At 39.4% G+C, this 18210-nt stretch overlaps 1 protein-coding gene across 1 annotated transcript in view; it reads right to left on the bottom strand.

Annotated features, from left to right (window-relative positions):
- Window positions 1-541: 541 nt before the first annotated feature.
- Window positions 542-18210, bottom strand: part of LOC128706588 (intermembrane lipid transfer protein VPS13A-like) — a 264092-nt gene continuing 246423 nt past the window's right edge. Inside the window, exons 7-8 of the mRNA XM_070090619.1 lie at window positions 1103-1222; window positions 542-680 (exon numbers count right to left, since the gene is read on the bottom strand). Coding sequence (XP_069946720.1) covers window positions 550-680; window positions 1103-1222 — 251 coding nt within the window. The 3' untranslated portion in view covers window positions 542-549. The remainder of the gene's footprint in view (window positions 681-1102; window positions 1223-18210) is intronic.

Below are 18210 nucleotides of genomic sequence, written 5' to 3'. Positions count from 1 at the left end.
ATCCATTCTTTCAAATGTAGGCCTACCAGCTTTCTCTCACTAGATTTGAGGTTGCTAGAATTTAGGCGTACTAGTACGTCAAAAACCCTGATGTGTAAGCCATACTAGTACGTCCGAAACCCTGAAAGGGTTAAGACTACAAACATTTGAAGGTAAGTAATGAGTGTGCACTACATGCAATTTATCACTAAGGCTCTTTAAATGTCAAAGTACATTATGTGTGGGGTGAGGTGGGGTGGCCTGGCTGGCTACACATACCTACCACACCTAACTTCTTACAATAAACACTACTCACTTCTCGCCCTACATTAAGACTACAAATATTTTAAGGAAAGAAAGGAGTGTACTGTGTGTGTATTTTACTTTTTATTGTTTTTTAATGCCTTGTTCTAATGCTAACTTAATATATGTTAGTATAAACTTATTATCTGACATTTATAAATGAAAACAAATGGTATTCTGCTTTCCAGCGATGTCCACTTTCCAGCAATAGCTTGGAACCTAACCTGCCATATAAGTAGGGCCCTACTGTACATTCTTCCAGAAAACTTACCATTTACGAGCATTGCCCTTTATCCTGTTGATGGCTGGTCGGAACTTGCGGAACTTCGAGGATACTTTCAGTCGATCAAAGGAGTCAAGAAGGGCCATAATATTTGAGTACTGATGGCGACTTAGTCCTGCCAACAATAACATTCTGTTAACCCTGACTGTCACTGTACTTTCAAAATGCCTTGCATGGTAATACCAAATTATTACTGAGGCACAAGACCATTTTAATAGGCTAAAGTAATTTTTGTATTCATAAAATTTTATTTAGATCTTACCAGACTATGAATATGGAGAGAACATGCAAGTAAAAAATTCATCTGCCAATGCACCAAATATGAATTGCAACATAACATGAAATACAAAGACAAAATACTTAAATTGCAAATTTCCATTAAAAAAAAAAAACAGCATTTATATGTTCTGTTGCAATGAAAATGTTACAATGTATCTAATTCTTACACCAGTGATGCACTTGGCAAAAGTTGGAAAACTGAATTTATGCTCAAAATGCTGCTTAAACAGAACAATGTCAGTGTCAGTGTCTACTTGCCTATTGCCAGCTCATCCATGACAAAATCAAGATTAATCACAGGAATGGAAAAACTTGGTTCATCATCTTCAGGTTTTGAGTCTATTTGTAGTTTTGCTATTGAGCAAATTGGTCCAATAACTGGAAATATAAGTGGAATAAATTACTGAATAATGAAAGGAAAACATGATCAATAAGGAGATTGCAAAATCAATATTCTGAATATAATAATGTATAATAAAGTTGGCCGGACTTAAGTCCTGGGGGTGGGAAGTGTGGTGCCTGCATTTTGGGGAAGGTGTTTGGGATGTTCACTGTTTGGAGTGACATCTGAACTGTCATGTCTGAGTGCCTCTGCAAAGATGGTGATTATGTGTGAATGATGGTGAATGTTTCTTTTCTGGGTCACCCTGCCTCAGTGGGAGATGGCGTGTTTAAAAAAAAAAAATACATGGAAAGAGAAAGAGGGAGAGAAAGAGAGGGAGAGTGAGAAAAAGAAACGAGAGAAAGTAGCAAAGCTCTATATTTTCCTTCAAAACCATGATATTTTGTCTGGTCTTTCAGCTTTGCTTTATCAAGGTCTAATACATGTATTACAATTGTGGGAGCTTAGTACTAAACCCATAGGGGTCATGTGGCACTTGGGGAAAAGGGAAGAATTCAGGTTCAATCCAAGGAAGGGGGAGGCATTCAGGTTTAATTCAAAGGGAAAAAGGTTAAATTCCTTGGCTCAAGAACCTCTCACCAGCATCAAGGAGCATCCATCGAGGAGCCAATTTCTAATACAGTGGAACCTCAAATTTCGAACTTAAGGGGCGGTATGAGGTGCGCGAGAGAAATTTTTTCGAAAAAAAAAAAAAAAAAAAAAAAAAAAAAAAAAAAAAAAAAAAAAAGGAAATTGAGTTATTCATACAGGAAAATAGCTTAACTCTTTGGCAACAGAATGGTGCCAGAATCAATGTTCAATGACGTTTCTACAAGAAATTATAGTCATTTATATCAGGTATGGTGACGGCGATGTGCGTACCGCAACTGCTCTCCACCCATATATTTTTTGGAAATTTTTCCTTGTTTTTTTATTGCTATTTCTTGCATTATTCTTTCTAATATAAAAATTGACTACTTGGCATCATAAAAAAGTAGGCGGAGCTTATCCGTAGACTTCTAACCAATCAGGAACCATCTGGGAACACCGGCAGTATTCCCACTCCAGAGAGAGGCAGGAGAAATCACTTCATTATTACACTTATATCAACTCTACAGCTTATTTATCTATCAGAATTGATCTAATATGATATAATAAACACTATAAATAACAAACAAACATGTTACATACTCCAAAATTAATAAAATAGGCCATAATATGGCGAGAGTCCACCAGCAATATTCGACAAAATTATTACCCCTCATCTCCATGTCATTCTTTGGCAGTCAGTAAGAGAAAACGGTGTTTTGAAGAGGATAACTGCATTAGAACATCAGTTTACTAAGTAAACATCCAAAACAAATAGGATTTTTGCGAAAACAAAAACAAAAAAATTTCGAGACAGCACTCCAGGCCTATATCTCGGAAGTAACTTATTCATTTCTCTTTCCTACGCCTTTATTACTTAATTAAGTAGGATAATATTCACAGAAATTGTAAAATAATGATTGTTCTTAATTTTAGTGATGCACTTTTGGAAATATTCCAAATATTTTGGGATTTATGAGGGAGTTAAGGGCAGATTTTTGCAAAAGTCTAAGAACTAACAAACTTTACTTTTTTGTGGAATAAAGACAAGATATTTAGAAGAAAGTGCATCATTAAAAATTCGTATTAGCATTATCATCTCAGCACCAAGTGCCCAAACAACCTTACGTCGTCCCATATAGGACTACGATCCTGCCAAAGGATATTTTCAGTAAATCGTTCTTTTTTCAGTTGTTGTTTGGGATATCTTATTGAGAAATATTTACAGTAAATAGTGTAAATACATCGTCTTGTGCAACAACAATGAAAAATCTGACGGTAAAAAAAAAAAATAGTTGTTATAATTGCCCTTTAATCCGTTCCAGGAGCGAGTTCTAAATTCATGTCTGAAAATTGAAGCAATATTTCCTGTAAGAAATAATGGAAATACAATTAATACGGTAGTAGGTTGGTAGACAACAACCACCTAGGGAGGTACTACCGTCCTGCCAAGCGAGTGTAAAACGAAAGCCTGTAATTGTTTTACATGATGGTAGGATTGCTGGTGTCTTTTGTCTGTCTCATACATATGCAAGATTATAGGTATGTCTTGCTACTTCTACTTACACTTAGGTCACACTACACATACATGTACACGTTTATTTATACACACTCATTCGAGTTTTCTTTGATTTTATCTTAATAGTTCTTGGTCTTATTACTTTTCCTTTTATATCCATGGGGAAGTGGAACAAGAATCTTTCCTCCATAAGCCATGCGTGTTGTAAAAGTCTACTAAAATGCTGGGAACAATGGGCTAGTAACCCATTTTCCTGTAAAGATTACTAAAAAGAATAAGAAGAAAATTGTCAAAGTGGGAAGTCTGAATGTGCATGGATGTTGTGCAAATGATAAGAAAGAGATGATTGTGGATGTTATGAATGAGAAGAAGCTGGATGTCCTGGCTTTAAGTGAAACAAAGCTGAAGGGGGTGGGAGAGTTTAAATGGAGAGGAATAAATGGGATTAGGTCAGGGGTTTCAAATAGAGTAAGAGCTAAAGAAGAAGTAGCAATAATGTTGAAGAATAAGCTATGGCAGGAAAAGAGGGACTATAAATGTATTAATTCAAGGATTATGTGGAGTAAAATAAAGATTGGATGTGAAAAGTGGGTTATAGTAAGCATGTATGCACTTGGAGAAGAGAGAAGTGTAGAGGAGAGAGAGAGATTTTGGGAAATGTTGAGTGAATGTGTGGGGAGTTTTGAATCAAGTGAGAGAGTAATGGTGGTTGGGGATTTCAATGCTTAAGTGGGTAAAAATGTTATAGAGGGAGTAGTTGGTAAATTTGGGGTGTCAGGGGTAAATGTAAATGGGGAGCCTTTAATTGAGCTATATGTAGAAAGAGATTTGGTAATAAGTAATACAGTGGACCCCCGCATAACGATTACCTCCGAATGCGACCAATTATGTAAGTGTATTTATGTAAGTGCGTTTGCACGTGTATGTTTGGGGGTCTGAAATGGACTAATCTACTTCACAATATTTCTTAAGGGAAAAAATTCGGTCAGTACTGGCACCTGAACATACTTCTGGAGTGAAAAAATATCGTTAACTGGGGGTCCACTGTACATATTTTATGAAAAAGAGGATAAATAAATATACAAGGTATGATGTAGCATGTAATGAAAGTAGTTTGTTAGATTATGTATTTGTGGATAAAAGGTTGATGGGTAGGCTCCAGGATGTACATGTTTATAGAGGGGCAACTGATATATCGGATCATTATTTAGTTGTAGCTAGTTAGAGTAAGAGGTAGATGGGAAAAGAGGAAGGTGGCAACAACAAGTAAGAGGAGGTGAAAGTGTATAAACTAAGGGAGGAGGAAGTTCGGGCGAGATATAAGCGACTATTGGCAGAAAGGTGGGCTAGTGCAAAGATGAGTAGTGGGGGGGTTGAAGAGGGTTGGAATAGTTTTAAAAATGCAGTATTAGAATGTGGGGCAGAAGTTTGTGGTTATAGGAGGGTCGGGGGCAGGAGGAAAGAGGAGTGATTGGTAGAATGATGAAGTAAAGGGTGTGATAAAAGAGAAAAAGGTAGCTTATGAGAGGTTTTTACAAAGCAGAAGTGTTATAAGAAGAGCAGAGTATATGGAGAGTAAAAGAAAGGTGAAGAGAGTGGTGAGAGAGTGCAAAAGGAGAGCAGATGAAAGAGTGGGAGAGGCACAGTAAAAAATTTTTTAATGAAAATAAAAAAAAATTTTGGAGTGAGTTAAATAAGTTAAGAAAGCCTAGGGAAAGTATGGAATTGTCAGTTAAAAACAGAGTAGGGGAGTTAGTAGATGGGGAGATGGAGGTATTAGGTAGATGGCGAGAATATTTTGAGGAACTTTTAAATGTCGAGGAAGAAAGGGAGTCAGTAATTTCATGCACTGGTCAGGGAGGTATACCATCTTTTAGGAGTGAAGAAGAGCAGAATGTAAGTGTGGGGGAGGTACGCGAGGCATTACGTAGAATGAAAAGGGGTAAAGCAGCTGGAACTGATGGGATCATGACAGAAATGTTAAAAGCAGGGGAAGATATAGTGTTGGAGTGGTTGGTACTTTTGTTTAATAAATGTATGAAAGAGGGGAAGGTACCTAGGGATTGGCAGAGAGCATGTATAGTCCCTTCATATAAAGGGAAAGGGGACAAAAGAGATTGTAAAAATTATGGAGGAATAAGTTTACCGAGTATACCAGGCGGGTGGAAACATTTCGACACGTTTTCTTGCACCTGTTGTCCTGTTCACCTAGCAGCAAATAGGTACCTGGGTGTTAGTCGACTGGTGTGAGTCGCATCCTGGGGGACAAGATTAAGGACCCCAATGGAAATAAGTTAGACAGTCCTCGATGGCGCACTGACTTTCTTTGGTTATCCTGGGTGGCTAACTCTCCGGGGTTAAAAATCCGAACGAAATCTTAGGGTTATAATTGAAAGAATTAGAGGTAAGACAGAATGTAGGACTGCGGATGAGCAAGGAGGTTTCAGAGTGGGTAGGGGATGTGTAGATCAAGTGTTTACATTGAAGCATATATGTGAACAGTATTTAGATAAAGGTAGGGAAGTTTTTATTGCATTTATGGATTTAGAAAAGGCATATGATAGAGTGGATAGGAGAGCAATGTGGCGTATGTTATGGAACAGGTCGTAAGTTACTAAATGCTGTATAGAGTTTTTATGAGGATAGTGAGGCTCAGGTTAGGGTGTGTAGAAGAGAGGGAGAATACTTCCCAGTAAAAGTAGGTCTTAAACAGGGATGTAATATCACCATGGTTGTTTAATATATTTATAGATAGGGTTGTAAAAGAAGTAAATGCTAGGTTGTTCGGGAGAGGGGTGGGATTAAATTATGGGGAATCAAATTCAAAATGGGAATTGACACAGTTACTTTTTGCTGATGATACTGTGCTTATGGGAGATTCTAAAGAAAAATTGCAAAGGTTAGTGGATGAGTTTGGGAATGTGTGTAAAGGTAGAAAGTTGAAAGTGAACATAGAAAAGAGTAAGGTGATGAGGGTATCAAATGATTTAGATAAAGAAAAATTGGATATCAAATTGGGAAGCAGGAGTATGGAAGAAGTGAATGTTTTTAGATACTTGGGAGTTGACGTGTCGGCGAATGGATTTATGAAGGATGAGGTTAATCATAGAATTGACGAGGGAAAAAGGCGAGTGGTGAGTTGACATATATGTGGAGTCAAAAAACGTTATCTATGGAGGCAAAGAAGGGAATGTATGAAAGTATAGTAGTACCAACACTCTTATATGGGTGTGAAGCTTGGGTGGTAAATGCAGCAGCGAGGAGACGGTTGGAGGCAGTGGAGATGTCCTGTCTAAGGGCAATGTGTGGTGTAAATATTATGCAGAAAATTCATAGTGTGGAAATTAGGAAAAGGTGTGGAGTTAATAAAAGTATTTGTCAGAGGGCAGAAGAGGGGTTGTTGAGGTGGTTTGGTCATTTAGAGAGAATGGATCAAAGTAGAATGACATGGAAAGCATATAAATCTATAGGGGAAGGAAGGCGGTGTAGGGGTCATCCTCAAGAGAGTTGGAGAGAGGGGGTAGAGGAGGTTTTGTGGGCGAGGGGCTTGGACTTCGAGCAAGCGTGCATGAGCGTGTTAGATAGGAGTGAATGGAGACGAATGGTACTTGGGACCTGATGATCTGTTGGAGTGTTAGCAGGGTAATATTTAGTGAAGGGATTCAGGGAAACCGGTTATTTTCATATAGTCGAACTTGAGTCCTGGAAATGGGAAGTACAATGCCTGCACTTTCAAGGAGGGGTTTGGGATATTGGCAGTTTGGAGGGATATGTTGTGTATCTTTGTACGTATATGCTTCTAAACTGTTGTATTCTGAGCACCTCTGCAAAAACAGTGATAATGTGCGAGTGTGGTGAAAGTGTTGAATTATGATGAAATTTTATTTTTGGGGATTTTCTTTCTTTTTTGGGTCACCCTGCCTCAGTGGGAGACGGCCAACTTGTTAAAAAAAAAAAAAAAAAAAAAAAAAAAAAAAAAAAAAAAAAAAAAAAAAAAATTAACAGTCCAGAAACCCAAAAATATTCACAAAAAAAAAAAAAAAATACATTTTATAGAGATTAATTACAGTTTTACATACACACAACAAATACTATAGTGTTCAATTATGTATATAAATATAAAAAAAAAAACATTTTTACTTACCTTTATTGAAGATTGGTGATGGCATCTGTAAGATAGAGAGGAGGAGAGAGGGAGCTGGGGTTAGTATTTGGAAGAATCCCCCTCCATGAGGACTTCAGGTAAAGCCCTCTGTGGGATTACTTCCCTTCTGTCTTTTAATGCCACTAGGATCAGCTTTAGAGTCACTGGACCCATCTCACAAAATAACTGTCCACAGTCCTCTGTACATCCTGGCAAGCTGAACAAGTCTCACACCACTCTCATACTTCTGTATTATTTCCTTCACATCTATGGTGTTTCTCACTTTCTATACCAAAGGGGTACCACTAGCAAGTTTCTTTGGGGCCATGGTAGCTTATTTCACAGTCCCACAAGCATTAAACACAATGAAATAATTGTAAAATGTTTGAATGAGAGCGCAGATTAGTCTTCACTCAAGCATAAACAAAGCCAGACTGGCTCACGGTGCCTGCGTGGGGACGCGGACAGAGCGGGCTGGCAGACACGTCCGGTACCTGGCGGTCCGAAAATAGGGGCGTGTTGAATGATAGGGACAGAGTTGGTTCGAAAAAAGGGTTCTATTTTTGAAACATTCGATATGTGATAAGTTTGAATTTTGAGGTTCCACTGTAGACTACTTCCTTTAGTTATTTCAACCCTTTCAGTGTCGTGGCTCTTAATCCTTAACTGTCAAAATTATTATTATTATAATCAAAAAGAAGCGCTAAGCCACAAGGGCTATACAGCTTAACTGTCAAAAAAATATTAAAAAAAAAAAAAAAAACAAAAAAAAAAAAATAAAAAATTAATTTTTTTTTTTTTTTTTTTTTTTTTTTTTTTTTTTTTTTTTTTTTTAAAAAAATAAAAAAAAAAAAAAAAAAAAAAAAAAAAAAAAAAAAAAAAAAAAAAAAAAAAATGCGTTCAATACTTGCCAAGATATAGAGGCGTGAAGAGGACAAAGTGAACCACTTATGGCAACATCCACAACTGCTGCTCACTCAGTAATATTATATTTACAATGGACTCTCATTTTTTGTAATTAATCTGTTCCCGAGAGTGTGACTAATATCGAAACTGGTGATTTGAGAAACCATTTCCCCCATAAGAAATAATGTAAATCCAATTAATCCGTTCCAGACACCCAAAAGTATTAAAACAAAATAATTTTTTTACATGAAATATAGATGTACATAGAGAAAACAATGAGACATGAAGAATGAAACAATAATAGCATCACACTTACCTTTACTGACGATTCTTCTTAGTGTATGGAAGACGGGAGGAAGGGAGATGGATGGATTAATAACTGTTTGGAAGGGGAATTCCCTTCCATAAAGATTTCAGGTACCACGTGCTTTTCCGGGGTTACTTCCCTTTGTTTTTTAATGCCACTAGGTCCAGCTTGAGAGTCACTGCACACCTGTGGCAGTAAATATATGTCCTGAGCTGTTTCTGGCATCTCTAAAATTTCCCTAAAATGAGACATGTCATTGTACATGTTGCCAACATGGCTTGCAAGAGCTGTCAGGGTGATGTTCCTCCACAAATCTCTGAAGGCGGCACCTTTTTTCATCTCTCTCCCTCCTCCTCTGAAGCAATTTCCTGAGCTGTGGTCTGTTGCTGTTCAAGATGAAGCTCTTGCAGCTCTTCAGTGGTTAGCTCTTCGTTGTGATCCTCCGACTCTTCCACATCCTCACTACTCACATCCAACCCCATGGAATTCCCAAATGCTACAAGATATTCCACAACTGGCACAGAGTCCTCAGGGTCAGCCCCCAACACTTCAAAATTTCTCTTTTGGACACAATCTGGCCACAATTTTCTCTAAGCAGAGTTCAAAGTCCTGGAAGTCACTCCCTTCCAAGCCTTACCTATAAGGTTTATGCAATGGAAGATACTGAAGTGATCTTTCCAAAACTCTCTTAGGGTCAACTGAGTGTCTGAGGTCACATCATAGCACCTTTGAAACATTGCTTTGGTGTAGTTCTTCTTTTTAAGTTTGAAATGATCTGCTGGTCCATGGGCTGAATGAGAGGAGTGGTATTAGTGGGCAAGAACTTCACTGTGATGAAACGAAACTCCACAATTTGGTCATCAAAGTCTGGAGGATGAGCAGGAGGCACCTGAGTTATAATTTATTTTCCAGGAGGTATTTCTTCACAATGGGGCCAAACACTTCATTGAACCACTCAAGGAATATTTCCCTTGTGACCCATGCCTTACTGTTAGCCTTCCATATCATACACAATTTACTCTTGGAGACACTGTTTTTCTTGAACACTGGGATTTTCAGAGTGATACACTAGTAAAGGCTTCACTTTGAAATCCCCAGGGTAAGCCTGCCTTTCATAGGCTTGTGTCCTGGTAGTGCCTTTTCCTCCTGCATGATGTAGGTCCTCCTTGGCATTTTCTTCCAAAAGAGGCCTGTTTCGTCACAAATGAACACATATCGAGGCTTGAATTCTTCAGCCTCTATGTACCCCTTGAATTCACTCTCATTTTTCAGCCGCATATTTGTCAGAACCAGCAGTCTCACCATGCCCTACCACAGTGTGTCCAGACGTGTGGTGACGTGTACTTAGCTCAGTGGTGATGTGTACTTAGCTCAGTGGTGACATGTACTTAGCTCTGTGAAGACCTGTTTGTGTGCTCTCTGTGAATCTGAACCAGAATGCCCTCTCTTGAGCAACTTTACCAGCAGCTAAAAGAAGAGCTTAGGGTTGCTAAGCAGGAGATACGGCGATTAACGGAGAACAAGAGGATTCAAAGTAATCCTCCTGTTGCGAGTCCCCAGGTTAAGAGGGGACCTTGGTCAGTGGCCGGGCAACATGGAACCAAGCTGAGGATCAAGAAGACTGTTGGAGAGGCAGAAACAACGAGGACCCAGAAGACTGCTGTGGAAACTTTCAACCCATTTTCGGTGCTACCTGACGAATGTGGGTGTTCTACTGGGAATGTCACAACGAGCACCAAGGAAGCACTGGCTGACGTGAGCGAGACATCCCTGGAAACCCCAACGAAAACCATCGAGAACGTCTTGACGAATTCCACAAGTGAAAGTGTAGTGCTACCTAACTAATGTGAGTCAACTACTGGGAACATCACAACGGACGTCGCCAAGGAAGGTAAAAACATTGTTGTTGTTGGGGATAGCCAGATTAGGTACATGGATAGGGCATTCTGCTTGAAGGATAGTAGGAGGAGGCAGAGAGTGCGTTTTCCTGGGGCTGGGATGAAGGATATTGTTAGCCGTCTGGATGACATCATGAGAGGTGAAGAATTGACACACTTATGCAACACATGGGAATCTTTATTGAAGAAACGTTTTGCCACACAGTGGCTTCATCAGTCCAATACAAGGTAGAAATGGGTAAGGAGAGTAGAAGTTTGAGGTAATCAGTCCCTCAACCTGGAATTGATGTGTTCAGTCCATCACTCTTGTAGGAAGTGCAGCACTGGGCCAGGGGTGTGGCTTATATACTGCGGTGAAATGAGTTGAAGCAGGAGGAGGCGGGATCACAGTGGGACCTGCCACTAGTGTAGGTAGGTCGTCGTCCGAAGGTTGTAGGAAGTGCTGCACTTCCTACAAGAGTGATGGACTGAACACATCGATTCCAGGTTGAGGGACTGATTACCTCAAACTTCTACTCTCCTTACCCATTTCTACCTTGTATTGGACTGATGAAGCCACTGTGTGGCGAAACATTTCTTCAATAAAGATTCCCATGTGTTGCATAAGTGTCTCAATTCTTCAACTTGTCGGTTTTCAAAACCATTCATCACATCTGTCAGACACTGCAACATCATGGGATCTTGGTACAAAGACTTCAACGCTTGCCCAACCTTTGGACGACAACCTACTTACACTAGTGGCAGGTCCCACTGTGATCCCGCTTCCTGCTTCACCTCATCTCACCGCAGTACATAAGCCATCCCCCCTGGCCCTGTGCTGCACTTTCTACAAGAGTGATGGACTGAACACATCAATTCCAGGTTGAGGGACTGATTACCTCAAACTTCTACTCTCCTTACCCATTTCTACCTTGTATTGGACTGATGAAGCCACTGTGTGGCAAAACGTTTCTTCAATAAAGATTCCCATGTGTTGCATAAGTGTCTCAATTCTTCAACTTGTCAGTTTCCAAAACCATTCATCGCATCATGAGAGGTAATGGGAGCAATCCTATTATCTATCTCAGTGCTGGAGGCAACGATGTTGGCAGACAAAGGAGTGAGGACCTGATTAGCAGGTATAGGTCAGCATCAGAGATAATTAGTAGGAAGGGTGAGAACCCTGCCATATGTGGTATTTTGCCAAGGAGAGGAGTTGTAAATGAATGGTTGTCCAGAGCAATTGGTGTCAATTGCTGGCTGGACAAATACTGTAAGGAAAATGCAGTAACATTCACTGACAACTGGGACCTCTTCTATGGCAGAAATGACATGTATGCCAGGGATGGGGTTCACTTATCTAGGTGTGGGGTGGGAGCACTGGCCAACGCAGTGGAGGGAGCTGTTAGGTCTTTAAACTAGGAATAGTTAGTGGTGTGGGTTTTGGCAGGAAAACAGTGAAGTCGCAGTGTAGTAATACGAGTACTAGAAGAACTAGTAATAGGCAAAATGAGGTGGATATTGGAAAGCCAGTGGCACTAATTGACAAGGACAGTGGTGCCCCAGTGTCCAAGAATTTTCAAAAAAAAAAAATTATTTTTTCTTATGAAATGGTAGAGAATCTTTTTGTGAAGGTAATAAAACAAAAAGTACGAAATTTGATGGAAAATTTATGAAATTATGCTCTCGCGAATTTTGATGTGTCAGCGATATTTACGAATTGGCGATTTTGCCAATTACATTATTCCAGTCAACCAAATTCTTAGCTATTTCACTAGTATTACTTCTATTCTATCTATTGAGCACAAGAAATCGCCAAGTCAACTGTTTCAACTACAAATTAAAGTGATCGGAAATTGTTAATTTGGCCAATTTAACACAAAGTTCAAAATATTCCAATTTCAAAATAGGGTCCAGAATAAACAATGTAGGTATTCCTGGAACTAAACTAACATTACCTCTGTTCATTAGTTACGTTTTGAGGCTTTACAAATAAATTCCATTTTTATTTTTTATTCACAATGAATTTTTATTCACACCAAAAAATAGAAGATTTATTGTTATGCAATACTGTAATAATTGTATAAATATCATCACCATATATGTGAATGTATATTAGACCCACCAGCTGGCGTGTATTAGACGTGTGAGGTCGTTTGTTTACTCTTGAATATTGGCAAAAATTTAACATTTCTGCTACTTTGAGCTCAGTTTCAAGCCATTTCCAGTGCTAAAACCAATCAAAATCATCTCTATTTCTGTAATATGTCTTCCATTCTATCAAATGAGACCAAGAAATCACAAATACAACTATAAAAAACATAGGAAAAAACACTGCAAAGTTGTTAATCAAAAAATCATGATTTCAGTTTTTTTTCTCTCATTATACACAGTGTGCTGCAGGATCTGTTTTATGTGGTGCACACATACCACATAGATGTATTCTCTCATATCTAGGCCCAAATGTACCACTCACAGTTTATCAGAGTGAGCTGAGCTCATGACGTAGATCTAAGGATTGGACCCTGAACGTAAAGCCGTAGATCTACGGGACAGACCCTGAAAGGGTTAAATATATATTACACAAAAAGTCGTAGTGCTAGGAATAAGATGAACGAGTTGAGACTAGTTGCTAGTGTAGGAAACAATGATGTACAGTGGAACCTCAAAAATCGAACGTAACACATATCGAACGTTTCAAAAATAAGACCATTTTTTCAGACAAACTGTGTCCCCATTATCGAAAGCGCCCCTATTTTCGGACCGCCGGATATGGGACCTGTCCGCTGGCCCGCTCTGTCCGCGTCCCCGAGCAGGCGCCGTGAGCAGTCTAGCTTTGTTTATGCTCGAGTGAACACTAACCTGCGATCTCATTCACACATCTTACGATTATTTAATTGTGTTTAGTGCTTGTGGGGCTGTGAAATAAGCTGGCATGGGCCCAAAGAAACTTGCTAGCGGTACCCCTGTGGTAAAGAAAGTGAGAAACACCACAGATGTTAAGAAGGAAATAATACAGAAGTATGAGATTGGAGTGAGACTTGTTGAGCTTGCCAGGATGTACAGAGGACTGTGGACAGTTATTTTGTGAGACAGAAACAGATGACTGTGGACAGTTATTTTGAGAAACAGACGACTGTGGAGTTATTTTATGAGACAAACAGACGATTGTGGACAGTTATTTTGTGAGACAAACAGAGGACTGTAGACAGTTATTTTGCGAGACTGGGGTCCAATGACTCAAGCTGGTCCTAGTGGCATTAAAATACAGAGAAGGAAAGCAACCCCAGAGAGGGCTTTGATACCGGAAGTCCTCATGGAGGGGGATTCTCCTTCCAAACAACAACCCCAACTCCCTCTCTCCTCCTCCCTATCTTCCAGATGCCATCACCAATCTTCAATAAAGGTAAGTAAAAATGTTATTTTATATTACTATACATAATTAAAGACTATAGCATTTGTTTTATTTTTATTTTTTTATTATCACACTGGCCGATTCCCACCAAGACAGGGTGGCCCGAAAAAGAAAAACTTTCACCATCATTCACTCCATCACTGTCTTGCCAGAAGGGTGTTTTACACTACAGTTTTTAAACTGCAACATTAACACCCCTCCTTCAGAGTGCAGGCACTGTACTTCCCATCTCCAGGACTCAAGTCTGGCCTGCCGGTTTCCCTGAATCCCTTCATAAATGTTACTTTGCTCACACTCCAACAGCACGTCAAGTATTAAAAACCATTTGTCTCCATTCACTCCTATCAAACACGCTCACGCATGCCTGCTGGAAGTCCAAGCCCCTCGCACACAAAACCTCCTTTACCCCCTCCCTCCAACCTTTCCTAGGCCGACCCCTACCCCGCCTTCCTTCCACTACAGACTGATACACTCTTGAAGTCATTCTGTTTCGCTCCATTCTCTCTACATGTCCGAACCACCTCAACAACCCTTCCTCAGCCCTCTGGACAACAGTTTTGGTAATCCCGCACCTCCTCCTAACTTCCAAACTACGAATTCTCTGCATTATATTCACACCACACATTGCCCTCAGACATGACATCTCCACTGCCTCCAGCTTTCTCCTCGCTGCAACATTCATCACCCATGCTTCACACCCATATAAGAGCGTTGGTAAAACTATACTCTCATACATTCCCCTCTTTGCCTCCAAGGACAAAGTTCTTTGTCTCCACAGACTCCTAAGTGCACCACTCACTCTTTTTCCCTCATCAATTCTATGATTCACCTCATCTTTCATAGACCCATCCGCTGACACGTCCACTCCCAAATATCTGAATACGTTTAAGGGTGATGGACATTACCTCAAATATATCATTCATCACCCATGCTTCATTCACCCAATTGCACACCCTACCAAATTCATCCACCAATCTCTGCAACTTCTCTTCAGAATCTCCCAAGAGCACAGTTGTGTGCATTTGTTGTGTGTATGTAAAACTGTAAATAATCTCTATAAAATGTATTTTTTTTGTGAATATTTTTGGGTTTCTGGAACGGATTAATTGTATTTCCATTATTTCTTATGGAAAATATTGCTTCGAATTTCAGACTTTTTGAATTTAGAACTAGCTCCTGGAACGGATTAAGTTCGATTTTTGAGGTTCCACTGTATTTGCCATAACCGAGACATGGTTTAATTAAAAAAGTTGGGACATGCCTGCGGAATGTCACATTCCAGGTTTTAAACTGTTCCAAGTAGATAGAAGTATCAGGAATGGGGGTGGGGTAGCATAGTATGTCCGAGATCGCTTGAACTGTTGCATAAAAACGGGTATTAAGTCTGAAGTAACACATACAGAGTCTGTTTGGATAGAATTTTCAGAGGGGCATGAAAAATTGATTTTAGTAGTGATATAGTGTCCCCCAAACTTAGATAGGGACCAAGGGAGACTACAATGGGAGGAAATTGTTAGGGCCACAAGGCACGATAATGTAGTAATTCTAGGAGACTTAAGCTTTAGTCATATTGATTGGGATTTCTTGACTGGGAATTTAGAATCATACGACTTCTTAGTAGTAGTTCAGGATTGCTTTTTAAAGCAGTTTGTGACAGAACCTACAAGGGGTAATAACCTGCTTGACTTAGTTCTGGCAAACAATGAATCCCTTGTTAATAATTTAGAAATTTCAGAGGAACTGGGTGCTAGCGACCACAAATCAATTACATTTAGCATTGAATGGAAGTATGATAGTAGGGATAACTCAGTAACAGTCCAGATTTTCGCTTAGCAGATTACGGTGGGCTTAGAGAACACTTATCTGTTGACAGGGGTAACGAAGAGAGCTATCAATACGACAGTTTTCTGAACACTATACATGCTGCTCAAAGAACGTTTATCCCGTATACAGAAATTAGATCAAATAGGAATGACCCAAAATGGATGAATAATAGGCTGAAATATCTACTAGGGCATAAGAAGAGTTTATAGGCATATCAAAAGAGGTGAGGGTCATCTTATGAATCAGTATATTGACATTAAGAGGGACATTAAACAAGGGATAAGAAAAGCTAAAAGGGACTATGAAATTAAAGTTGCTAGGGATTCTAAAAATATCCCAAAAAGTTTTTTCCAGGTCTATAGAACAAAAGTTAGAGATAAGATAGGTCCCCTTAAAAATAACTATGGGCATCTTACCGACAAAGAGAATGAAATGTGCTAGATTTTAAATAATTATTTTCTCTCGGTTTTTACACAGGAAGACACTAACAATATTCCAGTAATTAATTTTTATAGTGGGCCAGAAGAAGATAAATTATGTAACATCACAGTCACTAGTGAAATGCTTGTGAAGCAGATAGACCGACTGAAGCAAAATAAGTCACCGGGTCCACTGTACTACCGGAAATAATTTCATTATCTGAACAAGAAGACAAAAGACCAACCAGAATTACCCTAAGCTGTATCTTGATTGGTTAAGAGACCACGAAACCAGCATCAATGGGAAAACAGGAAGCCATGGAAACCCCCAACCTTCAGCTTCATTTCAGCAGCTGGTCAACAGCAGCATCATCCACAGGACCACCTGGTTCTGGCTTTACAATCAGAACCTGCTGATCATGAACCACAGTGCTCACCTCACAACTGTTAATCCTGATGCCAGGTGCCTTTCAAGAGTGTGCATCTCCTCCCAGTATTTTGCTTTCTCCATTCCTTTCATAACATGGTCAACAAGACTGAGAAGAGACAAAAAAAAAAAAAACCCAGAGCTACAGCCCATGGCAGCATTAAACAATTTTTCAACAAATTGAAGATTAAACACCGTGAGCATAACTATGCTCCTATACCTATAAACAGGTATCACTAGTTTACTGTATTACTGGAAACCAAGTAGATACTCAGCAATCACAATTTGGAAAAACTCATCCTTGTTCACTTGTAAGATTTCAGTACTATTATTGTTTTATAACTGCATATAAAAACAAATGAATATATTCATCTGGTCTAAGCTGGTTATGCAAAGCATTTCAGGAAAGCTTAAACCTAAGACAAAGGAAAAACATTTTATATGCATGTATATCAAATTGGAGAGGATGAGTACAGAAGAAGTGAATGTTTTCAGATATTTGGGAGATGACGCGTCAGCAGATGGATTTACGAAAGATGAGGTTAATCATAGAATTGATGAAGGAAAAAAAGGCGAGTGGTGCGTTGAGGTATATGTGGAGACAAAAAAAAACGTTATCTATGGAGGCAAATTAGGGAATGTATGAAAGTATAGTGGTACCAACACTTTTATATGGGTGTGAAGCTTGGGTTGCAAGTGCTGCAGCGAGGAGACAGTTGGAGGCAGTGGAGATGTCCTGTCTAAGGGCAACGTATGGTGTAAATATTATGCAGAAAATTAGGAGTGTGGAAATTAGGAGAAGGTGCGGAGTTAATATAAGTATTAGTCAGAGGGCTGAAGAGGGGTTGTTGAGTTGGTTTGGTCATTAAGAGAGAATGGATCAAAGTAGAATGACATGGAGAGCATATAAATCTGTAGGGGAAGGAAGGCGTGGTAGGGGTAATCCTCGAAAACGTTGGAGAGAGGGGGTAAATGAGTTTTGTGGGCGAGGGGCTTGGACTTCCAGCAAGCATGAGTGAGCGTGTTAGATAGGAGTGAATGGAGACGAATGGTATTTGGGACCTGATGAGCTGTTGGAGTGCGAGCAGGGTAATATTTAGTGGAGGGATTCAGGGAAATTGTAGGTAGTAGGATGGTAGACAGCAACCACCCAGGGAGGTACTACCGTCCTGCCAAGCGAGTGTAAAACGAAAGCCTGTAATTGTTTTACATGATGGTAGGATTGCTAGTGTCTTTTGTCTGTCTCATAAATATGCAAGATTACAGGTATGTCTTGCTACTTCTACTTACACTTAGGTCACACTACACATACATGTACACATTTATTTATACACAATCATCTGAGTTTTCTTTAATTTTATCTTAATAGTTCTTGTTCTTATTACTTTTCCTTTTATATCCATGGGGAAGTGGAATAAGAATCTTTCCTCCGTAAGCCATGCGTGTTGTAAAAGTCTACTAAAATGCCGGGAACAATGGGCTAGTAACCCCTTTTCCTGTAAAGATTACTAAAAAGAATAAGAAGAAGAAAATTGTCAAAGTGGGAAGTCTGAATGTG

Source organism: Cherax quadricarinatus, chromosome 3 (assembly GCF_038502225.1).
Source record: "Cherax quadricarinatus isolate ZL_2023a chromosome 3, ASM3850222v1, whole genome shotgun sequence".
NCBI lineage: Eukaryota > Metazoa > Arthropoda > Malacostraca > Decapoda > Parastacidae > Cherax > Cherax quadricarinatus.
The sequence above is the reverse complement of the archived record's forward strand: the minus strand, read 5'-3'. Positions and strand labels throughout refer to the sequence as shown.